This window comes from Oncorhynchus nerka, linkage group LG9a, assembly GCF_034236695.1.
Source record: "Oncorhynchus nerka isolate Pitt River linkage group LG9a, Oner_Uvic_2.0, whole genome shotgun sequence".
In the NCBI taxonomy this organism is placed as follows: domain Eukaryota; kingdom Metazoa; phylum Chordata; class Actinopteri; order Salmoniformes; family Salmonidae; genus Oncorhynchus; species Oncorhynchus nerka.
The window spans coordinates 23,456,014-23,482,790 of record NC_088404.1 but is presented as its reverse complement, the minus strand read 5'-3'; the positions used below and the strand labels follow the sequence as shown (position 1 = coordinate 23,482,790).

The following is a 26,777-nucleotide window of genomic DNA, read 5'->3' as shown; positions in this document are numbered from 1 at the left end:
CTGACTTCCTTCCCAGAGCACAAATACAGTTGAAGTCGGAAGTTTACATACACTTAGGTTGGAGTCATTAAAACTCGTTTTTCAACCACTCCACAAATTTATTGTTAACAAACTATAGTTTTGGCAAGTTGGTTAGGACATCTGGTTTGTGCATGACACAGTCATTTTTCCAACAATTGTTTACAGACAGATTATTTAACTTATAATTCACTGTATCACAATTCCAGTGGGTCAGAAGTTTACATACACTAAGTTGACTGTGCCTTTAAACAGCTTGGAAAATTCCAGAAAATGGTGTCATGGGTTTAGAAGCTTCTGATAGTCTAATTGACATAATTTGAGTCAATTGGAGGTGTACCTGTGGATGTATTTCAAGGCCTACCTTCAAACTCAGTGCCTCTTTGCTTGACATCACGGGAAAATTAAAAGAAATCAGCCAAGACCTCAAACAAAATGTGTAGACCTCCACAAGTCTGGTTCAATTTACAAACACCTGAAGGTACCACATTCATCTGTACAAACAATAGTACACAAGTATAAACACCATTGGTCTACGCAGCCGTCATACCGCTCAGGAAGGAGACGCGTTCTGTCTCCTAGAGATGAACGCACTTTGGTGCGAAAAGTGCAAATCAATCGCAGAACAACAGCAAAGGACCTTGTGAATATGCTGGAGGAAACAGGTGCAAAAGTATTTGTATCCACAGCAAAACAAGTCCTATAATCGACATAACCTGAAAGGCTGCTCAGCAAGGAAGAAGCCACTGCTCCAAAAACCGCCATAAAAAAAGCCAGACTACGGTTTGCAACTGCACATGGGGATGAAGTTTGTACTTTTTGGAGATATGTCCTCTGGTCTGATGAAACAGAAATATAACTGTTTGGCCATAATCACCATTGTTATGTTTGGAGGAAAAAGGGGGAGGCTTGCAAGCCAACGAACACCATCTGTGAAGCACAGGGGTGGCAGCATCATGTTGTGGGGTTGCTTATCTGCAGGAGGGACTGGTGTACTTCACAAAATAATGGCATCATGAGGATGGAAAATTACGTGTATATATTGAAGCAACATCTCAAGACATCAGTCAGGAAGTTAAAGCTTGGTCACAAATGGGTCTTCCAAATGGACAATGATCCTAAGCATACTTCCAAAGTTGTGGCAAAACGGCTTAAGGACAACAAAGTCAAGGTATTGGAGTGGCCATCACAAAGCCCTGACCTCAATCCTATAGAAAATTTGTGGGCAGAACTGAAAAAGCGTGTGCGAGCGAGGAGGCTTACAAACCTGACTCAGTTACACCAGCTCTATCAGGAGGAATGGGCCAGAATTCACCCAACTTATTGTGGGAAGCTTGTGGAAGGCTTCCCGAAACGTTTGACTCAAGACAAACAATTTAAAGGCAATGCTACCAAATACAAATTGAGTGTATGTACACTTCTGCCCCACTGGGAATGTCATGAAAGAAATTACAGCTGAAATAAATAATTCTCTCTACTATTATTCTGACATTTCACATTCTTAAAATAAAGTGGTGATCCTAACTGACCTAAGACAGGGAATATATATTTTTTAAGGTGTATGTAAACTTCTGACTTCAACTGTACATAATCTATGTATCTCTTCCATAGGAGGCTTTTAGAAAGTAGGGGGTGTGTCTCTGTTTTGTAAACAAGTGATTCCTCAAATTGTCCCACATACAGGTTTGCATAGTTGGGGGCAAAGGGAGAGCCCATGGCTACACCCTGAATTTGACATGTAGTTAATCAATCCAATGTGAAACGTGGGAGAGGCAGGTAGCCTACAAACACACTGGCAAAGATTTTAAACTGGGACGTAGGTGGACACTGGAATATCTTTCTAAGTGATAAGGTGAGGGCTTTGCATAGGTGCTTTGTTGCATTTTTTGTGGGACTGGAAAAAAATGCCGAAATCATAAAATAATGTTATTAACCAGTTCCCATGCTTTTAAAATAGCGGTTATGTTCCGGAACAGTATAGATCACTTTCGTTCTTGGTTCTGGTTCTGTTCCTCTATAAACATTGTTCTTTCACGGTTTTCAGTTCTATTCCCTAAACCGGTTCCAAACCCTGGTTATGAGTGAGATTTCCTAGAGAACTATGTTCTTCTAATAGTGAGATGAGGTGTGCTTTCATATCATATGAACACAGACATGAGTGACTGGGACTGGCAATTAATATCATCCTTCACATGTGAGGGCCAATGCAATGACGGTTATGTCCTGCTGCATCCAGCTGTCTCTGGATAGTCCTATTTCTGGAGAATGCCATTGGCACACAATGAATCAGCCCACCCCCAGACCAGGTTGAAGTCCAGCTGAGAACAGGATGACCTCATCTGGTGGGCCAACACAGTGTAAAATCAGCACACCAACGTCACACCGCCCATAAACAATGTCAATTGATTTGTGTGGGAACTGACTGTACACTGGGTGTTCACACATCTAACACTGTCATCATGTTTGGAATAGATGTATAGTATACATTAGCCACATGTTACATTCTAGTGATTATGGGCCATGAATGAATTAATAAATTACTGAATGGATGGATGGATAAATGAACAAACAAATGAATGCATTTATCCACCTATCGTGGTAAAGCAGAGGTCATTTTTAATCTAGCATAGTACAGCTTAATACAATTGCAGCCTTCCATATAGAGATGCATAATGCATAATGTGACCATGAAATCATTGTGCTTAGCACAGCTAATCAGAGACTAGAGAAAGGATAAATGTAAGAGGGATCAAGCACTAAACACACACTGATTGTGTCAGCTTAATTCAGCTTTCAAACAGCCACTTAAAATCGAACCCCCTCTTTATGGTTTATCTGTTTTTATCTGTTCATCTCATTCTTAAATGTTCCCTCCTTTTGCACAGAGCGATAAACATCATTACACCTCAAAGGTGAGTGAACATTTCATCAGTGTAAATGACTCACAAACATTTTCTGGATTTTTTTCTGCTCTGTTAATCAACATGTGCAGTCCCTTGATGAACATGTAATTTATAGGGTGTGGCAAATTGTTAGTTAATAAATAAGTATTCACAAGAGAGAATGAGAAACACAACACTGTCTAATATAAAAAATCTAAACGGTTGTACCTTTGAGCAGTTATAACCAGTCTTTCAGTTATTTCCCCATAAAACTGAGTTGGAATGATAAGCAACCTCTCCGCCTGAGGGAGAGTGACAAACAAACATGACATGATGTGTATGATGCCTTAGCAATCGCCAACAGGACCACTGAGATAGGGCTGGTGAGTCACGTCATAGGACTTGTCACTACACATCACGGTCTTCACCTGACTGGGCTGTCAGGGCCCTGGGGTAGGATTAGGGCCCCTACTACCCACCGTAACCCAGCCCTATGAATAGAGCCCATGCATCCACAGATCCAAGACTAGGAAGCCATTTTGGGTCTGCGATGGGTCTGTGTATTCAGAAGGAGGATGGAGGAACCCTGTCCAGCACCGTCTGTTCACCATCTCCCCAGGAGCTGAGCTCAAGATGGTCCATGTGGCCATGCCAGCTACAGCAAACCCACTACCAACCAGGACCTCATATTTCTATATTTCTTAATTCCATTACTTTACTTTTTAGATTTGTGTGTATTGTTTGTATTGTTCAATTGGAGCTAGGAATACAAGCATTTCGCTACACCCGCAAACATTTGATTTGATTTTGACAGACCTAGCGGAGAGAATTATGACAAACTAGCTCTGAGCACCATTTCACACTGAAATGTGTTGACAGAGAATCGTTAATGGGGCTACACACTGACCTTTCCCTACCCATTAGCACTACCTAAAACATCATGATGTCTCTCGTCATCCTGCCCAGTAAGATTGAGTAGCACTGGCTGTATTTCAAATCACACAGCTTCAATGCTTGAATGACATCAAGCAGAGGGATGGTGGTGATGAGCTCATATTAGAGTGTACAAATCACAGTTCTCCTCCCCTCTATCTATATCCACCTTCATCTGCTCTTTTGTATTTTGTCACAGAACCAGAAATCATCCATTACTCATGCCTGGTTTGCCTAATCAGCCTAATAAGTGTAGTGGAGACATCTGTCCAGAAATAATGACTCCATTCATTCAATTTGCCATAGAGCTCTATGTGTGCCGCATGGCCCACTTATACGCCATAAAACTATAAGATCCGTTCTAAAATGCTTTCTAAATGGGGTACTCTTCAGTGTTATAGATATATACGCTTCTAGTAGAAGGAGGCTGGTTAAATGCACTTCCTGCTTCAATATACACTTTATATGCTGTGGGCAATTAGACCTCTTCAGATCAGAGACGGCAAAACACATAAAACTCAGTCCCCTGTGAAAACGCAGAGTTCTACAAAGCAAATGCTCTTTTATGTCGGACTATGTTTGCATTTGCCAACATAATCCAACTGGGTTGTGAAATAAATGAGGAGGAATATGAGAGTGAAGTGTTTGATAAGACATGATGAAGGTCACAGGGACATGGAGAAGCTCAGTTCATGAAAAGAGCGAAGATTGGCAATTTGCATTTAGGAACCATGTTAAAATCCCTGTAAACTTGACAGAGTCAGTTCGCGATAGATAGAGTTGATGTTGCCTTTTTGCTGGTTTCCCCGTCTATCTTCAGGGAGGTTTATCTCGTTATAGAAAAAGATGCATCCTCTTCCACTGAGAGCACGCAGTACTGCATATAACACAGGGTCAGTATGTGCCAAATAAAGTCAGCTCACTAAAGTAATAATGATAAAAACATGGCAGTGATTAATGTCCAATCATTGGGCCGGGGCATTTGTGTTTTCGTTTACACCATCCATAATGCTGTGCAACCCAGTCATAGGTGAGTTATTACCTGGCAGGATGACAGGGCTGTAAAGACTAATAAATCAATAAGTGTTATAATGTTTAAAGCATAAATATGCCTGATGCAGATTAGTCCCTGGTCCCTCCCTCCTTGAGTGGTGCTCTGTGTCCTATAGGAGCCTGACAGGGGATCAAGTTGTTCACCCTGTCGCTGTGGGCCCATTCTCATTCGGACTGTGCACCACACTGGATCCCCAAGGCCAAATGCAAGATGATAACCGCTAGAAATGCATGTATTCAAAGGCAATTTGCCGCTCATATTTTGCATGCATCACTATTGGTGACTGAGATGCCAAAGTGAAGAGGTTGTGAAGTGTCTAGGTTATCTGACTTCAGTTTGGATAGAGGAAAAGAGATAAGCAGGAGGATGAGGAGAAGGTTGAGGAGGAGGAGGATGGTATCTAGATATGAGGGATGGAGAGCTATGGTGCGAAAGCAATCAAGCCCAATAGAATCAATTGCAGGATAGTGACCTTGGGGAAATACCCCTTAGATACAGTCAATGATGGATCCTCAGCCCAGAATGTCTAACCTCTGGAGGACCTGGCCAGTCAGTAAGACGGACCAGGCAGCTAATATAATTTCCTGATAAATTCAATTGGAAAACATTAGGGATTCTCATGATCGACCCGACAACAGTCTCACATGATGACCATTAAAGTGAGGCTCAAAATCCCCTATGGCAGCTACAACTATAAATATTCTATTAAATTACAAGAGGAGTTATGTCATAAACCCTCAAGGTTCCATAATGGGGTGAAAATGGCAGCCATCTTGATCAGGGAGAAATCCAAAACCAGTCTAATTGGAATTAACGGTAGTAGAGGCATAGGTGATGCATTTCCTGCTTTTACTTACGCAGGACAATAAAAGTAAGGCATGTGATGTATCAGAAATTGTGTAATGGAATTATAGGCGACCTAAAATATTGTCATATAATTATAAATACAGTTTATACGGGTTTTATACAAATGTTCTGTATAAATAGCCTCTAAAATATACACTGAGTATAGAAAAATCCAGGTGAAAGCTATGATCCCTTATTGATGTCACCTGTTAAATCCAATTCAATCAGTGTAGACAACGGGGAGGAGACAGATTAGAGGAATTTTAAGCCTTGAAACAATTGAGACATTTTTAATTTTTTATTTCACCTTTATTTAACCAGGTAAGCTAGTTGAGAACAAGTTCTCATTTACAACTGCGACCTGGCCAAGATAACGCAAAGCAGTGCGACACAAACAACAACACAGAGTTACACATGGAATAAACAAGCGTACAGTCAATAACACAATAGAAAAAAAAGAAAGTCTATATACAGTGTGTGCAAATGGTGTGAGGAGATAAGGCAATAAATAATTTATCAAATTAACACTGGAGTAATAGATGAGCAGATGGTGATGTGCAAGTAAAAATACTGGTTTGCAAAAGAACAGAAAAGTAAATAAAAACAATATGGGGATGAGGTAGGTAAATTGGGTGGGCTATTTACAGATGGGCTATGTACAGCTGCAGCGATCGATTAGCTGCTCAGATAGCTGATGTTTAAAGTTAGTGAGGGAAATATAAGTCTCCAGCTTCAGCGATTTTTGCAATTCTTTCCAGTCATTGGCAGCAGAGAACTGGATGGAAAGGCGGCCAAACGAGGTGTTGGCTTTGGGGATGACCAGTGAGATATACCTGCTGGAGCGCATGGATTGTGTATGTGTGCCATTCAGAGGGTGAATGGGTAAGACAAAAGATTGATGTGCCTTTAAACGGGGTATGGTAGTAGGTGCCAGCCGCACCGGTTTGTGTCAAGAACTGCAACGCTGCTAGGTTTTTCACACTCAACAGTTTCCCGTGTGTATAAAGAATGGTCCTCCACCCAAAAGACATCCAGCCAACTTGACACAACTGTGGAAAGGATTGGAGTCAACATGGGCCAGGCCAGCAAACCCTGTGGAAAGCTTTCAACACCGTGATGAGTCTGGGAGGGCAGAGGGTTCAACTCAATATAAGGACGGTGTTCCTAATGTTTGGTATACTCAGTGTATGTAAACAGACCATAAATGTATCAGATTTTGTTTTCTTGGAAAGCTGTGAGTTTGACTGCATTGTTTGAATAAAATGTTGGCATACTGGCAGTTAATTTGAAATACTACTGGAGTCATTCCCCTGAAACTGGTTGGGTTGCTAACACACATACAGTGCAGATACATTTGTGACATTCATTGTTTTACACAATATCTTATCACAGCTTTGGCAAACCATGGTTGACCAACTCCCTGACCAACATGGCTGACCTTTGGACCATCATAAGAAGTTTCATGTCCATTCTAGTATTCTAATTCCTAATTCTATGGCTACATCAAACACAGAAAACTGAGTGTGTTACGGTCTGCAGCCAAGGGGCATCAAAGCCAACCGCCCAAAATTATTAACTTAATAGCAGAGAGGTAATCCAATCAAAACCAAGTTATCGCTCAGCAGACCAAGTGGAAAGAAATTGTCCCAGCTTTCTCCCTCAGAGTTGAGACTGAGCTGGCGCGGCTAGGGGCATAGATATTTCCTTAATTTGCCTTTGGTTGACAGAGGAAAATGCTGAGTAGGGCGAGGCAAACGAGCTAGTCTAACATTCTACATTAATTCACTGCAGATTAGCGGAGTTAGTGGAGGCATGAGATAAAGACAAGTTTCCAAGCACCGCCTACACTAAGATTTTTCTGTAATTTCAACCGTAAAATACTGTAGAATGTACAGTAAAATAGCGTAAATGTCTTTTACACCATTAATGCTGTAGGTTGTATGCCTCCTGTGAAATTACTCTAACATACAGTAGTTTATGCCTACTGTAGATTCAAATGATCCGTTTCTGGTGCCAACCTCATGCTGTCAGGTGAGACACATGAAGCTCAGACTATTTTAGTAAATATCTTTGTGAAGTGGAATAATGTTTTTAGCAGCTAAATTACCGTATTAAGCTGGCAACTTTGGTGCCAATATGATGCTGTACATTTACAAGGAAAATGTTTACAGTTTACAGAACAAGGACAAGCATGGGCACACTTTATACTCAACACCTATTTGCATGAAGCTCCTTAGTAAATATTGTAGCACAATAAAACATACTGAGAGTCCCATTATTCTGGATATTAAAGGTTGGGGATTTTTGTAACAATGTAAAAACAGTGCAGTAGCTCTGAACGAAAGAAGAACCTGACTGTCTGAAAAGAAAAGTTACCTTGATACTACATCAATAAAGTTAACTCAACAAACCGACTGAGATATTATTTATACAGTAGACAAATAATCTGCTATAACTCTTTGACAAACTACACCCCCCACCAACCCCCCTATCTACCGCCCCCAAACCTCCCCAATCCCCAGCCTCTAGGCACCCCTGGAGTGAAACATACGTGCCCATATCCCATTTGATCTGCTACACGAGCTAATGAGCTCTGCAGAGGTATACTACGCAGCAGTGTGATGATCGAAGGAGCGGGGTGGGTGGAGATGGGTAAATTAGACTGATCTCCTCAGACACTTAGCTATTTGACACAGGCAGGGAGAGAGGGTATAGAATGGGGATATTCAAAGAGCAGGTTAGTGTAGGAATATTGAGCCAAGGCTTTACCATCTCCTGTGGGGGTGCTAAATACAAAACGTATAATAATTAAATGCATATCAACTACGTCAACATTTCTTCTTTGTAAATGTAAAGAGATTAAATGCAAGGTCCAATGCAGGAGGATCAGATATGTCATGTCCATATTTGTAAAAATGGACATGGCAAGATGATGTGCTTTTGTACTGTTACGGATGGATATGAATTGTCTTTATTAACCTAAACTATTGATCGATTTAGCTTCTCAATACTTTAATAAAAAAAAATATTTTCACCTTTATTTAACCAGGTAGGCTAGTAGAGAACACCTTTATTTAACCAGGTAGGCTAGTTGAGAACACCTTTATTTAACCAGGTAGGCTAGTTGAGAACACCTTTATTTAACCAGGTAGGCTAGTTGAGAACACCTTTATTTAACCAGGTAGGCTAGTAGAGAACACCTTTATTTAACCAGGTAGGCTAGTTGAGAACACCTTTATTTAACCAGGTAGGCTAGTAGAGAACACCTTTATTTAACCAGGTAGGCTAGTAGAGAACACCTTTATTTAACCAGGTAGGCTAGTAGAGAACACCTTTATTTAACCAGCTAGGCTAGTTGAGAACACCTTTATTTAACCAGGTAGGCTAGTTGAGAACACCTTTATTTAACCAGGTAGGCTAGTAGAGAACACCTTTATTTAACCAGGTAGGCTAGTTGAGAACACCTTTATTTAACCAGGTAGGCTAGTTGAGAACACCTTTATTTAACCAGGTAGGCTAGTAGAGAACACCTTTATTTAACCAGGTAGGCTAGTTGAGAACACCTTTATTTAACCAGGTAGGCTAGTAGAGAACACCTTTATTTAACCAGGTAGGCTAGTAGAGAACACCTTTATTTAACCAGGTAGGCTAGTAGAGAACACCTTTATTTAACCAGGTAGGCTAGTAGAGAACACCTTTATTTAACCAGGTAGGCTAGTAGAGAACACCTTTATTTAACCAGGTAGGCTAGTAGAGAACACCTTTATTTAACCAGGTAGGCTAGTAGAGAACACCTTTATTTAACCAGGTAGGCTAGTAGAGAACACCTTTATTTAACCAGGTAGGCTAGTAGAGAACACCTTTATTTAACCAGGTAGGCTAGTAGAGAACACCTTTATTTAACCAGGTAGGCTAGTAGAGAACACCTTTATTTAACCAGGTAGGCTAGTAGAGAACACCTTTATTTAACCAGGTAGGCTAGTTGAGAACACCTTTATTTAACCAGGTAGGCTAGTTGAGAACACCTTTATTTAACCAGGTAGGCTAGTAGAGAACACCTTTATTTAACCAGGTAGGCTAGTAGAGAACACCTTTATTTAACCAGGTAGGCTAGTTGAGAACACCTTTATTTAACCAGGTAGGCTAGTTGAGAACACCTTTATTTAACCAGGTAGGCTAGTTGAGAACACCTTTATTTAACCAGGTAGGCTAGTTGAGAACACCTTTATTTAACCAGGTAGGCTAGTAGAGAACACCTTTATTTAACCAGGTAGGTAGGCTTGAGAACACCTTTATTTAACCAGGTAGGCTAGTTGAGAACACCTTTATTTAACCAGGTAGGCTAGTTGAGAACACCTTTATTTAACCAGGTAGGCTAGTTGAGAACACCTTTATTTAACCAGGTAGGCTAGTAGAGAACACCTTTATTTAACCAGGTAGGCTAGTTGAGAACACCTTTATTTAACCAGGTAGGCTAGTAGAGAACACCTTTATTTAACCAGGTAGGCTAGTAGAGAACACCTTTATTTAACCAGGTAGGCTAGTTGAGAACACCTTTATTTAACCAGGTAGGCTAGTTGAGAACACCTTTATTTAACCAGGTAGGCTAGTTGAGAACACCTTTATTTAACCAGCTAGGCTAGTAGAGAACACCTTTATTTAACCAGGTAGGCTAGTAGAGAACACCTTTATTTAACCAGGTAGGCTAGTAGAGAACACCTTTATTTAACCAGGTAGGCTAGTTGAGAACACCTTTATTTAACCAGGTAGGCTAGTTGAGAACACCTTTATTTAACCAGGTAGGCTAGTTGAGAACACCTTTATTTAACCAGGTAGGCTAGTAGAGAACACCTTTATTTAACCAGCTAGGCTAGTAGAGAACACCTTTATTTAACCAGCTAGGCTAGTTGAGAACACCTTTATTTAACCAGGTAGGCTAGTTGAGAACACCTTTATTTAACCAGCTAGGCTAGTAGAGAACACCTTTATTTAACCAGGTAGGCTAGTAGAGAACACCTTTATTTAACCAGCTAGGCTAGTTGAGAACACCTTTATTTAACCAGGTAGGCTAGTTGAGAACACCTTTATTTAACCAGCTAGGCTAGTAGAGAACACCTTTATTTAACCAGGTAGGCTAGTAGAGAACACCTTTATTTAACCAGCTAGGCTAGTTGAGAACACCTTTATTTAACCAGCTAGGCTAGTTGAGAACACCTTTATTTAACCAGGTAGGCTAGTTGAGAACACCTTTATTTAACCAGCTAGGCTAGTAGAGAACACCTTTATTTAACCAGGTAGGCTAGTAGAGAACACCTTTATTTAACCAGGTAGGCTAGTTGAGAACACCTTTATTTAACCAGGTAGGCTAGTTGAGAACACCTTTATTTAACCAGGTAGGCTAGTTGAGAACACCTTTATTTAACCAGCTAGGCTAGTAGAGAACACCTTTATTTAACCAGGTAGGCTAGTAGAGAACACCTTTATTTAACCAGGTAGGCTAGTTGAGAACACCTTTATTTAACCAGGTAGGCTAGTTGAGAACACCTTTATTTAACCAGGTAGGCTAGTAGAGAACACCTTTATTTAACCAGGTAGGCTAGTAGAGAACACCTTTATTTAACCAGGTAGGCTAGTTGAGAACACCTTTATTTAACCAGGTAGGCTAGTTGAGAACACCTTTATTTAACCAGGTAGGCTAGTTGAGAACACCTTTATTTAACCAGGTAGGCTAGTTGAGAACACCTTTATTTAACCAGGTAGGCTAGTTGAGAACACCTTTATTTAACCAGGTAGGCTAGTTGAGAACACCTTTATTTAACCAGGTAGGCTAGTTGAGAACACCTTTATTTAACCAGGTAGGCTAGTTGAGAACACCTTTATTTAACCAGGTAGGCTAGTTGAGAACACCTTTATTTAACCAGGTAGGCTAGTAGAGAACACCTTTATTTAACCAGGTAGGCTAGTTGAGAACACCTTTATTTAACCAGGTAGGCTAGTTGAGAACACCTTTATTTAACCAGGTAGGCTAGTTGAGAACACCTTTATTTAACCAGGTAGGCTAGTTGAGAACACCTTTATTTAACCAGGTAGGCTAGTTGAGAACACCTTTATTTAACCAGGTAGGCTAGTTGAGAACACCTTTATTTAACCAGGTAGGCTAGTTGAGAACACCTTTATTTAACCAGGTAGGCTAGTTGAGAACACCTTTATTTAACCAGGTAGGCTAGTTGAGAACACCTTTATTTAACCAGGTAGGCTAGTTGAGAACACCTTTATTTAACCAGGTAGGCTAGTTGAGAACACCTTTATTTAACCAGGTAGGCTAGTTGAGAACACCTTTATTTAACCAGGTAGGCTAGTTGAGAACACCTTTATTTAACCAGGTAGGCTAGTTGAGAACACCTTTATTTAACCAGGTAGGCTAGTTGAGAACACCTTTATTTAACCAGGTAGGCTAGTTGAGAACACCTTTATTTAACCAGGTAGGCTAGTTGAGAACACCTTTATTTAACCAGGTAGGCTAGTTGAGAACACCTTTATTTAACCAGGTAGGCTAGTTGAGAACACCTTTATTTAACCAGCTAGGCTAGTTGAGAACACCTTTATTTAACCAGCTAGGCTAGTTGAGAACACCTTTATTTAACCAGGTAGGCTAGTTGAGAACACCTTTATTTAACCAGGTAGGCTAGTTGAGAACACCTTTATTTAACCAGGTAGGCTAGTTGAGAACACCTTTATTTAACCAGGTAGGCTAGTTGAGAACACCTTTATTTAACCAGGTAGGCTAGTTGAGAACACCTTTATTTAACCAGGTAGGCTAGTTGAGAACACCTTTATTTAACCAGGTAGGCTAGTTGAGAACACCTTTATTTAACCAGGTAGGCTAGTAGAGAACACCTTTATTTAACCAGGTAGGCTAGTAGAGAACACCTTTATTTAACCAGGTAGGCTAGTAGAGAACACCTTTATTTAACCAGGTAGGCTAGTTGAGAACACCTTTATTTAACCAGGTAGGCTAGTTGAGAACACCTTTATTTAACCAGGTAGGCTAGTTGAGAACACCTTTATTTAACCAGGTAGGCTAGTAGAGAACACCTTTATTTAACCAGCTAGGCTAGTAGAGAACACCTTTATTTAACCAGCTAGGCTAGTTGAGAACACCTTTATTTAACCAGGTAGGCTAGTTGAGAACACCTTTATTTAACCAGCTAGGCTAGTAGAGAACACCTTTATTTAACCAGGTAGGCTAGTAGAGAACACCTTTATTTAACCAGCTAGGCTAGTTGAGAACACCTTTATTTAACCAGGTAGGCTAGTTGAGAACACCTTTATTTAACCAGCTAGGCTAGTAGAGAACACCTTTATTTAACCAGGTAGGCTAGTAGAGAACACCTTTATTTAACCAGCTAGGCTAGTTGAGAACACCTTTATTTAACCAGCTAGGCTAGTTGAGAACACCTTTATTTAACCAGGTAGGCTAGTTGAGAACACCTTTATTTAACCAGCTAGGCTAGTAGAGAACACCTTTATTTAACCAGGTAGGCTAGTAGAGAACACCTTTATTTAACCAGCTAGGCTAGTTGAGAACACCTTTATTTAACCAGGTAGGCTAGTTGAGAACACCTTTATTTAACCAGGTAGGCTAGTTGAGAACACCTTTATTTAACCAGCTAGGCTAGTAGAGAACACCTTTATTTAACCAGGTAGGCTAGTAGAGAACACCTTTATTTAACCAGCTAGGCTAGTTGAGAACACCTTTATTTAACCAGGTAGGCTAGTTGAGAACACCTTTATTTAACCAGGTAGGCTAGTAGAGAACACCTTTATTTAACCAGGTAGGCTAGTAGAGAACACCTTTATTTAACCAGCTAGGCTAGTAGAGAACACCTTTATTTAACCAGGTAGGCTAGTTGAGAACACCTTTATTTAACCAGGTAGGCTAGTTGAGAACACCTTTATTTAACCAGGTAGGCTAGTTGAGAACACCTTTATTTAACCAGGTAGGCTAGTTGAGAACACCTTTATTTAACCAGGTAGGCTAGTTGAGAACACCTTTATTTAACCAGGTAGGCTAGTTGAGAACACCTTTATTTAACCAGGTAGGCTAGTTGAGAACACCTTTATTTAACCAGGTAGGCTAGTTGAGAACACCTTTATTTAACCAGGTAGGCTAGTAGAGAACACCTTTATTTAACCAGGTAGGCTAGTTGAGAACACCTTTATTTAACCAGGTAGGCTAGTTGAGAACACCTTTATTTAACCAGGTAGGCTAGTAGAGAACACCTTTATTTAACCAGGTAGGCTAGTTGAGAACACCTTTATTTAACCAGGTAGGCTAGTTGAGAACACCTTTATTTAACCAGGTAGGCTAGTTGAGAACACCTTTATTTAACCAGCTAGGCTAGTAGAGAACACCTTTATTTAACCAGGTAGGCTAGTTGAGAACACCTTTATTTAACCAGGTAGGCTAGTTGAGAACACCTTTATTTAACCAGGTAGGCTAGTTGAGAACACCTTTATTTAACCAGGTAGGCTAGTTGAGAACACCTTTATTTAACCAGGTAGGCTAGTAGAGAACACCTTTATTTAACCAGGTAGGCTAGTTGAGAACACCTTTATTTAACCAGGTAGGCTAGTTGAGAACACCTTTATTTAACCAGGTAGGCTAGTTGAGAACACCTTTATTTAACCAGCTAGGCTAGTAGAGAACACCTTTATTTAACCAGGTAGGCTAGTTGAGAACACCTTTATTTAACCAGCTAGGCTAGTTGAGAACACCTTTATTTAACCAGGTAGGCTAGTTGAGAACACCTTTATTTAACCAGCTAGGCTAGTTGAGAACACCTTTATTTAACCAGCTAGGCTAGTTGAGAACACCTTTATTTAACCAGGTAGGCTAGTTGAGAACACCTTTATTTAACCAGCTAGGCTAGTAGAGAACACCTTTATTTAACCAGGTAGGCTAGTTGAGAACACCTTTATTTAACCAGGTAGGCTAGTTGAGAACACCTTTATTTAACCAGGTAGGCTAGTTGAGAACACCTTTATTTAACCAGGTAGGCTAGTTGAGAACACCTTTATTTAACCAGGTAGGCTAGTTGAGAACACCTTTATTTAACCAGGTAGGCTAGTTGAGAACACCTTTATTTAACCAGGTAGGCTAGTTGAGAACACCTTTATTTAACCAGGTAGGCTAGTTGAGAACACCTTTATTTAACCAGGTAGGCTAGTTGAGAACACCTTTATTTAACCAGGTAGGCTAGTTGAGAACACCTTTATTTAACCAGGTAGGCTAGTTGAGAACACCTTTATTTAACCAGGTAGGCTAGTTGAGAACACCTTTATTTAACCAGGTAGGCTAGTTGAGAACACCTTTATTTAACCAGGTAGGCTAGTTGAGAACACCTTTATTTAACCAGGTAGGCTAGTTGAGAACACCTTTATTTAACCAGGTAGGCTAGTTGAGAACACCTTTATTTAACCAGGTAGGCTAGTTGAGAACACCTTTATTTAACCAGGTAGGCTAGTTGAGAACACCTTTATTTAACCAGGTAGGCTAGTTGAGAACACCTTTATTTAACCAGGTAGGCTAGTTGAGAACCAGTTCTCATTTACAACTGCAACCTGGCCAAGATAACGCAAAGCAGTGCCACACAAACAGCAACACAGTGTTACACATGGAATAAACAAACGTGCAGTCAATAATACAATAGAAAAAGAAAAGGTCTACATACAGTATGTGCAAATGAGGTAGGATAAGGGAGGTAAGGCAATAAATAGGCCATAGTGGAGAAATAATTACAATATAGCAATTAAACACTGGAGTGATAGATGTGCAGAAGATGAGTGCAAGAAGAGATACGGGTGCAAAGGAGCAAAAAAAATAAAATAAATAACAGTATGGGGATGAGGTAGTTGGATGGGCTATTTACAGATGGGCTATGTACAGGTGCATTGATCTGTGAGCTGCTCTGACAGCTGGTGCTTAAAGTTAGTGAGGGAGATATGAGTCTCCAGCTTCAGTGATTTTTGCAGTTCGTTCCAGTCATTGGCAGCAGAGAACTGGAAGGAGAGGCTGTCAAAAGGAGGAATTGGCTTTGGGGGTGACCAGTGAAATATACCTGCTCGAGCGCGTGCTACGGGTGGGTGCTGCTATGGTGACCAGTGAGCTGAGATAAGGTGGGGCTTTACCTAGGAAAGACTTATAGATGACCTGGAGCCAGTGGGTTTTGTGAAGAATATGAAGCGAGGGCCAGCCAACGAGTATCAGGCGTGTGCGTACTTGTGGTGAAGTTAGGTGCGGGAGCGCAGAGAACAGGCGCACACTTTATTACGTCAGGAGAGATATACAGATTGACGCTGCTGCGTCAAAAACCTCCTCCAGCCAACAAGGCAAAGTGTATAGCGTGCACAAATGTCACACAACATAAATGTATAGAACAGATGAGGCGGCAGGGTAGCCTAGTGGTTAGAGCGTTGGACTAGCAACCGGAAGGATGCAAGTTCAAACCCCCGAGCTGACAAGGTACAAATCTGTCGTTCTGCCGCTGAACAGGCAGTTAACCCAGTGTTCCTAGGCCGTCATTGAAAATAAGAATTTGTTCTTAACTGACTTGCCTGGTTAAATAAAGGTAAAAATATATATAAAAAAAATACATGTAGTGTGATTGGGAAATGCAAACCAGGTGTGAATGGAACAAGACAAAACCAATAGATAATTGAAGAATGGAGCGGCGATGGCTAGAAAGCCGGTGACGTCGACAGCTGAACGCTGCCTGAACAAGGAGAGGGGCTGACTTCGGCGGAAGTCGTGACAACGAGAGCATACAGGTCGCAGTGGTGGGTAGTATATGGGGCTTTGGTGACAAACGGGTGGCACTGTGATAGACTGCATCCAATTTGAGTGTTGGAGGCTATTTTGTAAATGACATCGCCGAAGTCAAGGATTGGTAGGATGGTCAGTTTTATGGGGGCATGTTTGGCAACATGAGTGAAGGATGCTTTGTTGCGAAATAGGAAGCTGATTCTAGATTTAATTTTGGATTGGAGATGCTTAATGTGAGTCTGGAAGGAGAGTTTACAGTCTAACCAGACACATAGGTATTTGTAGTTGCCACATATTCTAAGTCAGAACTGTCCAGAATAGTGATGCTGGACGGGCTGGCAGGTGTGGGCAGTGACCGGTTTAAGAGCATGCACTTAGTTTTACTTTCATTTAAGAGCAGTTGGAGGCCATGGAAGGAGATTTGTATGGCATTGAAGCTTGCCTGGAGGTTAGTTAACACAGTGTCCAAAGAAGGGCCAGAAGTATACAGAACGGTGTCGTCTACGTGGAGGTGGATCAGAGAATCACAAGCAGCGAGAGCGGCAACATGATGTATACAGAGAAAAAAGTCAATCGGAGAATTGAACCCTGTAGCACCCCAATAGAGACTGCCAGAGGTCAGGACAACAGGCCCTCCGATTTGACACACTGAACTATGTCTGAGAAGTAGTTGGTGAACCAGGCAAGGCAGTCATTTGAGAAACCAAGGCTGTTGAGTCTGCCGATAAGAATGTGGTGATTGACAGAGTCGAAAGTCTTGGCCAGGTCTATGAAGACGGCTGCACAGTACTGTCTTTTATCGATGGCGGTTATGATGTCGTTTAGGACCTTGAGCGTGGCTGAGGTGCACCCATGACCATCTCGGAAACCAGATTGCATAGCGGAGAAGGTACGGTGAGATTCGAAATGGTCGGTGATCTGTTTGTTAACTTGGCTTTCGAAGACCTTAGAAAGGCAGGGTAGGATAGATATAGGTCTGTAGCAGTTTGGGTCTAGAGTGTCCCCCCCTTTGAAGATGGGGATGACTGCGGCAGTTTTCCAATCTTTGGGAATCTCAGACGATATGAAAGAGAGGTTGAACAGGCTAGTAATAGGGGTTGCAACAATTTTGGCGGATAATTTTAGAAAGAGAGGGTCCAGATTGTCTATCCCAGCTGATTTGTAGGGGTCCAGATTTTGCAGCTCTTTCAGAATATCAGCTATCTGGATTTGGGTGAAAGAGAAATGGGGGAGACTTGGGCAAGTTGCTGTGGGGGGTGAAGAGCTGTTGACCAGGGTAGGGGTAGCCAGATGGAAAGCATGGCCAGCCATAGAAAAATGCTTACTGAAATGATCAATTATTGTAGATTTATCGGTGGTGACTGTGTTTCCTAGCCTCAGTGCAGTGGGCAGCTGGGAGGAGGTGCTCTTATTCTCCATGGACTTTACAGTGCCCCAGAACCCTTTGGAGTTTGTGCTACAGGATGCAAATGTCTGTTCGAAAAAGCTAGCCCTTGCTTTCCTAACTGCCTGTGTATATTGTTTGCATATCACGGGGGCTATTCGATGCTAATGCAGAACGCCACAGGATGTTTTTGTGCTAGTCAAGGGCAGTCAGGTCTAGAGTTAACCAAGGACTATATCTGTTCCTGTTCTATATTTTTTGAATGGGGCATGCTTATTTAAGATGATGAGGAAAGCACTTTTAAAGAATTACCAGGCATCTTCTACTGACGGAATGAGGTCAATATCCTTCCAGGATACCCGGGCCAGGTCGATTAGTAATGTGTTACTTAGGCCATTCGTAAACAGCACAAGCCTCATTAATCAGTTTGCATGGCGGTATTGGAATTCCATGTAAGGCATTATGAATGTTTGAAAGCTGGTTTCAGGATTTCAAACAATTCAGTGCACCTCTATTTCAGCACAACCTATACATCCCCTAGCAGTAAGGGATTAAGGTAACTTGTGATAGACTTCTGGTGAGAGAGGACGTCATTATGGTTGTTACAATTTGAAGTCCATTGGGGCCGAGGGGCTGTGGATTAGTGAACTTTTTAGCACTCTGTGAGGGCCGAAAATAGCAGGCAAATTGCTTCGACACCTTGTATCGAAACCCGTGTTATGGAGGAATGGGACAGCATGAGTGAAATGTTTACCAAGGCAATGCTTTATAGAGTTACCATTCAACTAGGAAAGCGCGTGCACACGCACACACACACACACACATGCACGCACACACACACACACACGCGCGCGCGCACGCATGCACACGCACGCACACGCACACACACACACACACACACACACACACACACACACACACACACACACACACACACACACACACACACACACACACACACACCTTGAAACTGTCAATAGGTTTGAAACTATTTTATTTGGGTGGTGGCTAGCAACATTTAAAACAAAAACGTCAACTTAAATACAGAAACTCCAATCAGCTAAATCACAGCAAACCCAATCTTGCTGTCCGACTCATAGTGTGTCTTCCAACATGTCATCCAAATGGCATATAAATAAGCAAGCATAGGAATTGATGAATGGACAGTTGGTTTCTCTACTCCCCTCACAAAAGATTAGCTTCGATATCACCACTGCTTTGGCACTTTATAAGGATGCTGAACGGACATTTATTCTCTAAATATAAATATCAAAATGAGGCTTTGCTTTTGATATATTATAATAATGACAGAGTGGTGGGATGTGGGCTCCAGGCTCACTGCCCTCCCTAACAAAGGAAGTGTTAGAGAAAGGAAGGAAACAGGGAGGTTTTAGGGAGAAGGAACCGATTAATAGTGGAGAGAGTGAAGGAGGGCAGAGCAGACCGGAGTTTCTGTCAGACAGCAGAGAGAGAGAGAGAACACAGAGCAGGGGGCTGCAAATACACCAGCGCCAGTCTGCTAGCTGACACACATGCTGGAGGAAATCACAGCCAACAGAATCTTGCTGTGTGTCAAACCAACATGTAGTCCAGTCATCACTGTCTTTTGAGCAAAGCCACTGTGATTCAATGTGATTGGCATAAACATTGGCTTTATTGCTGGTGCTGTGCGTCACCCGAAGGAGACTTTCAATCCCGACTACTAACCCACCAGATACTCTGACCCCCCGCAGCTCAGACTAACACTAATCCACATAAGTAAGAGAAGCCAGATGGTCAACAACTGCGGAAGAGGCCTGGAGATAAGTGCATTGGACATGCCTCATACTAGCACTGACTTTGGTGATAGCTACTTTCCTGAGGAAAATGTATTTACTATGACTGAGATATGTGGTTGTCCCATCTAGCTATCTTCAGATGAATGTACTAACTGTAAGTCGCACTGGATAAGAGCGTCTGCTAAATTACTGAAATGTAAATGTAATGTGTGGAGTGCCTGCCGTTGTTTACCTTGTGCTTCAAGTTACCACTGTAAGCCCTGTGGAGGGAATGGAGGATGAGGGAGTATAGCGAAGCTGGTGTGCGGCTCAGGGGAGGCCAACTCCGCTCCAATCTGAGGTGTCAGAGCTGAGGCCCTGGGCAGGTAGAGTATCCTTTCCCCCAGTTCCCATGCTCCTCTGTCTGTCCCTGAACTGGGGCCCACCACAGGCTTCAATCAGTCCCACCCCTGCCTCTAGACAGAGGGGCATGGGAACTGGGGACAGAGTAAAAAGCAGCCCTGTATCCTGACACACCTGGGATAGAGCTGCTCTCCCTGTGGCACTCGCAAGGTTACTCTACCTGCCCAGGGCCTCAGCTCCGACACTCCAGATTGGAGTGGTGGTGCGGAGGTGGCCTCCCCTGAGCCGCACACCAGCTTCGCTATACTTCCTCATTCTCCATTCCCTCCACAGGGCTTACAGTGGTAACTTGAAGCACAAGGCATGCGCTCGCACGGGATGTTCTCCAATGCTGGAAGGGAGGCCCGAGTAAAACAGTTTGGGAACAGCTAGTTTAAAGCACACTTTTACAAGTCTCAGTCATAAATGACAGCTCCAATAATGGTGAACGGGATGTGAGAACAACAGGCTTGTAGAATCATGACCATTTCCAGTTTTCAGTTCATCGTCACTGGTAGGGGGTCCTGCGTTCTCTGGGCATTACTGACTCAAATGAACCAAATGAGCCGAAATATTTGTTCTTTTGACAGAATGACTCGAGAAGATTACAGTCCGTAAAAAAAGCCAAACTTCCCATCACTAGTTCTAATGTTGTTTTTGTTACAAAAGGGGTGGCTACTTGCAATATGCTCCAGCATTCAGCATACTTATTTACTACCTGAAAATTGAGACATGCTGTGTCCTTCCTTCCGCAGCTGTGGGAGCAGGGTCAGTGGTATCCCTTGGCTACTTGATCTGATCTATAGTCTATATAGGCTAATTATCAAAGTAGCCTATTTTACATTGCTAACCAAATATAATCTCAGTGACTGTTCAAACAGTAAACCAAACAACAAGACACCACCCAAAAAGGTATTGTGTTGAGAAGCAATGTGCTTTTTTCTCTGTGACCAAAACATGTTTTATTTTTCTATTTGAACTGATATGGGAATGAATACACAAGCAGCATATCAAACTGGGATAATGTTTTAAGTTACACCGGGAAGTATACAAATACTTGCTAGCTAGTTTGCGAGGATTTCATGTTACCAAAAGGTGTCCGCCACTCTAAAAATCCCACTCCATCCACGTGCACCCACGCACGTAGATCAACGGTTTAGTAACCTTTACTCTCCCCAACCCCAGGAGGGTACATGCAGTGGTAACCTTTACTCTCTCCAACCCCAGGAGGGTACATGCAGTGGTAACCTTTACTCTCCCCAACCCCAGGAGGGTACATGCAGTGGTAACCTTTACTCTCTCCAACCCCAGGAGGGTACATGCAGTGGTAACCTTTACTCTCCCAACCCCAGGAGGGTACATGCAGTGGTAACCTTTACTCTCCCCAACCCCAGGAGGGTACATGCAGTGGTAACCTTTACTCTACCCAACCCCAGGAGGGTACATGCAGTGGTAAACTTTACTCTACCCAACCCCAGGAGGGTACATGCAGTGGTAACCTTTACTCTCCCCAACCCCAGGAGGGTACATGCAGTGGTAACCTTTACTCTACCCAACCCCAGGAGGGTACATGCAGTGGTAACCTTTACTCTCCCCAACCCCAGGAGGGTACATGCAGTGGTAACCTTTACTCTCCCCAACCCCAGGAGGGTACATGCAGTGTTAACCTTTACTCTCCCCAACCCCGGGAGGGTAGATGCAGTGGTAACCTTTACTCTACCCAACCCCAGGAGGGTACATGCAGTGGTAACCTTTACTCTACCCTACCCCGGGAGGGTACATGCAGCGGTAACCTTTACTCTCCCCAACCCCAGGAGGGTACATGCAGTGGTAACCTTTACTCTCCCCAACCCCGGGAGGGTACATGCAGCGGTAACCTTTACTCTCCCCAACCCCGGGAGGGTACATGCAGCGGTAACCTTTACTCTCCCCAACCCCAGGAGGGTAGATGCAGTGGTAACCTTTACTCTACCCAACCCCAGGAGGGTAGATGCAGTGGTAACCTTTACTCTACCCAACCCCAGGAGGGTACATGCAGTGGTAACCTTTACTCTCCCCAACCCCAGGAGGGTACATGCAGTGGTAACCTTTACTCTACCCAACCCCAGGAGGGTACATGCAGTGGTAACCTTTACTCTCCCCAACCCCAGGAGGGTACATGCAGTGGTAACCTTTACTCTCCCCAACCCCAGGAGGGTAGATGCAGTGGTAACCTTTACTCTCCCCAACCCCAGGAGGGTAGATGCAGTGGTAACCTTTACTCTACCCAACCCCAGGAGGGTACATGCAGTGGTAACCTTTACTCTCCCCAACCCCAGGAGGGTACATGCAGTGGTAACCTTTACTCTCCCCAACCCCAGGAGGGTAGATGCAGTGGTAACCTTTACTCTACCCAACCCCAGGAGGGTAGATGCAGTGGTAACCTTTACTCTACCCAACCCCAGGAGGGTACATGCAGTGGTAACCTTTACTCTCCCCAACCCCAGGAGGGTACATGCAGTGGTAACCTTTACTCTACCCAACCCCAGGAGGGTATATGCAGTGGTAACCTTTACTCTCCCCAACCCCAGGAGGGTACATGCAGTGGTAACCTTTACTCTCCCCAACCCCAGGAGGGTAGATGCAGTGGTAACCTTTACTCTCCCCAATCCCGGGAGGGTACATGCAGTGGTAACCTTTACTCTCCCCAACCCCAGGAGGGTACATGCAGTGGTAACCTTTACTCTCCCCAACCCCAGGAGGGTACATGCAGTGGTAACATTTACTCTACCCAACCCCAGGAGGGTACATGCAGTGGTAACCTTTACTCTCCCCAACCCCAGGAGGGTACATGCAGTGGTAAACTTTACTCCCCCCAACCCCAGGGGGGTACATGCAGTGGTAACCTTTACTCTCCCCAACCCCAGGAGGGTACATGCAGTGGTAACATTTACTCTACCCAACCCCAGGAGGGTACATGCAGTGGTAACCTTTACTCTCCCCAACCCCAGGAGGGTACATGCAGTGGTAAACTTTACTCCCCCCAACCCCAGGAGGGTACATGCAGTGGTAACCTTTACTCTAACCAACCCCAGGAGGGTACATGCAGTGGTAACCTTTACTCTCCCCACTCCCTCCCTCCTACTCCTCCTCCTCCTCCTCCTCCCAGTGTGGAGCTAGAGCTGCAGGTTATTGACGTGGGGGTTTATGTTCACCAATAGGGGTTAAGTACAGATTTAGCAACACAGGCCCCGGGAAAGTGAGGGCAGCACTGACACAATGACCTCAGCCGCCATCCATCGGTCCGGCCTAGCCTCTGATCCCTCCAGATTCCACACGAACTGTAAACACACCTTGCCTGATCTGAGCCTGCCTTGCCAATCAGACAGACATACCCCTCTGGCCCTGCGTGGATGTTTTGCCCTTGAGTTACATTGGAATCTGCTCTGTGCTGTGGACAGTTGGTCTCACTATAGTTCAGATATAATGTGCAGCAGCCTGGAGCCTGAGCCTCAGATGTGCCCCAGATTGCAGGGTGCACGTAGTAGGCTAGTGGTGACGTGATTGGAGATGTAGACCCTGTTGTGTTGTGATGTTATTATGCTTCACGCATGATTGGCTCCACACAAAAGACTCTGGCCCATCAACTAAGCCCCCGTAATCCACTGGTTCAATATTCCAGGGGATGCCCACTTTCACAAACAAAACAACAGATGCAAACGTTATGTCCACTGAAATCAAAACTGGGATATTTGATTGGATGATTGGATGATGGGTGGAAGTGCTGTTAAAGGTGTAAAACATATAGAAAATCCAGCTACATTTGTGATTTTCAATTTTTAGTGGCACAGCCCAATCTTTAAATCCAAAACATTAAAAAAATGTCAATGTGTGAAATACAAAGTAAATAAAAACCACAAATCAGATTAATCCTATCTATCTTCTCTTCAGTGGCTCACCAAAATGAATGGAAACATTCTCAGTCATTCTAAATCATTCATAATCAATCCACAGATATGTCATGCTTCCATCTCATACTGTCCTTTGCCTAGACAACTTAACACGCTAAATACTCATAATGTTTGCAGTAAATCAGCAGCACCCATGAGGACCCATGGTGTAAAGCCATCTGAATGAGTGGCAGCCCCAGCAGAGCACACACAGGGAGACATGGTGCAGCAACCATTTCAACGACTCAATGACAACCAGGAATAGTAACATGCAAATTATTATGAGCCCCAGCATAAATCTTTCTCTCACATATGCCTGAAGAGAAATCTTTAAATGATCAGTATATCAGGTTACAACTATTATGTAATATGGCATTTTATCATCTTGTCTTGCTCATATGACTGTTAAACGAATGACTACTACTTTTACATTTGTATCTGCTGAGTAACTTGTCAGCATCACACTGCTTCTACATCCATACAGATATATAACTAGCACCCCAAAAAAGAGAGAACGCATGATGGAGAGATGTGAAAGAGAAGAACAACATAGTAAAATAATGCTTTGCTTACCCAGAAGACGAGGTTGAAGAAGAACATCATGTACTTCAAACAGCAGAGACAGCCCCGTGCCATGTTGTACTTCTTGAACTCTAAAAGGAACACAAATGATAGATCCAGGTAAAAGACCACGTATTTGCTGCCTTTGGGCGCCGTGTACTTGTTATTGCTGCTCTTGTCTCCTCCGATGTTGACGCTGGTGTCGGCCGCTGTCCCAACCTGCCCCTGTGCCGTGGTACCGCGCGGCCCCGTAGAGCCGTAGAACGCGCCGGCGGTGAAGCCGCGGCCGCCGAATGGGCGGCCAGACGTGGAGTCGCGGACAAAGTCGGAGTCGAGGCTATCCACGGATGGGCTGCGGTGAATGGCTGACTCCTCACTGCTGGACTTCTCCATGCTCTTGGGCTAACACTGCTGCTGAGGGGCTCTCTACCGTAACACACTCTACCATGTCTCAGAGATGAGAGGACACAACTCTCCCCCTCCAGCAGTCTCCTCTCTCCCTCTCTGATCTGTACTGGTTCTCTCCAAGCCCAGAAACTCTGAATCTTTCTATCCCCCCAACAATGGCACAACTAAACTGTATTGGGTAAGTAAAAGGAAGACACAGGCAATATTCCCGGTTCTATGTGTCGTCTGCCTGTCCAATGTCTGCTCTCATGCTCCTGAGTTGGCCATGCAGAGAAGTCCTAGTCCAGCGAGGAGCATTATTACCCTGATGAGTTACAGCAAGCTACGTCCTTGAGTCAGTAAGTTTCAATAGTGTCCCCTGGATCTCCACACGGCTGTGCTGTGTGTGTGCCTGTGAATCTTTCTCTCCAACTCTCAGCTGCTCCACTTCTTCCTCCCTACTGCTGACCTCAGGACTGATTTCTGCCTGGGGAGCTGGAACCTTTTGCCTCCCCCCATACAACACAATCCTGTATCTGTATTCCTCTCTCCTCTTCTTCTCCTCCTTTCCTGCGCTCACACAGTCCTCTGTGCTTTGCGCTCTCCAACGTGCTGATGATAATCTGATTCAGTTATTCTCTCTCTCTCTCTCTCTCTCTCTCTCTCTCTCTCTCTCATTGTACAATTCTGTGCTCAGCTGCTCAGTCCCCCCGCTCTCTGCCTGTGCTGTCAGTCGCAGTGCCGTGGCTGATGTGTGCTATTACCGGCAAGATTCATCTAACAGGCATTCCCTATCCTATCCCCCTTAACTAGAGCACTGCCCTTGTCCCCCCCCTCTTCTCTCTGCTCTCCCTCTTACTCTCTTGCTCCCTGTCTCTCATCAACCCCTCCCCACTGCTGAGGGAGCAGCCAATGAGGCAGTTGCAGGCGGCTACAGACAACCCAAGCTCCTCCCCTGTGCCCCGACCATGTCTTTAATAAGCTGATCATAACACAGCATTGGCTATACAAGTTCATTAATTTCCTCAGTGTTGTCTGTGCTTCAGGGGGTCCGAAAGGCCATTCATTAATAATACGAAAAAGAGTCCAAGGAAACGTGTTGGTGGTGTGGGTGAAGGGTGGGGTGGACTTCTCTGGCACAGTCTGATAAAACCTTCAAACCTGTGATTTCATTGAGACACTTGATATATTTACGCTCAATTAACTTTCACAGTGGCTATTTATTTTCTATTTGTGAAAGGCTGGATAAGATGACATCAGAGCACGATCATGATTAGGAGGATTACTTCATGCAGACCTTGTCACAAAATCGTCAGTTGCACAATGTCGGCTCACTTCCATGCAAGGAGCACTGATAAATTGGCAGAGACCCAGCCTTTGGAATTATTGCACCATTTCAAGCATGGAAATGGGAGAGTGGCTTAAAGATACTCAACACTTTCCTATGGAAACCCAGGGTCAAACACCGACTCTCTCAGTTGTTTCACACATGGAGCTGACAACATATTACAGCTCTAATATTCTAGAGCTGCGTCCTTACATTTATCTAACCCTCTGGTTTGAAATACAATGTCAGAAGCCTAAATGTACATGATCTGTGAACAAAGAGAAAAATGCATTTTACCAGATCAGATATCACCCCCCCCCTGATACAGAGGCCATTTCAATCATATCGTACATGCTGATTTTATGAGATGGGGATGAAAGATTTGCAACCTTTTTATACAGCGTTTGACTTTCCTTTGCTATGCCACATCTTTTCCTTCAGAGAGCTACCGTACAAACAACAGCAATACCAT

General features: G+C 43.3%; 1 protein-coding gene across 1 annotated transcript in view; it reads right to left on the bottom strand.

Moving 5' to 3' along the window:
* LOC115134073 (tetraspanin-9) overlaps nt 1–25,785 on the bottom strand; it is a 139,780-nt gene extending 113,995 nt beyond the window's left edge. The window contains exon 1 of the mRNA XM_029667661.2: nt 24,604–25,785. Within this exon, the coding sequence (XP_029523521.1) occupies nt 24,604–24,984 (381 nt within the window). The 5' untranslated portion in view covers nt 24,985–25,785. The remainder of the gene's footprint in view (nt 1–24,603) is intronic.
* Nucleotides 25,786–26,777: the final 992 nt, after the last annotated feature.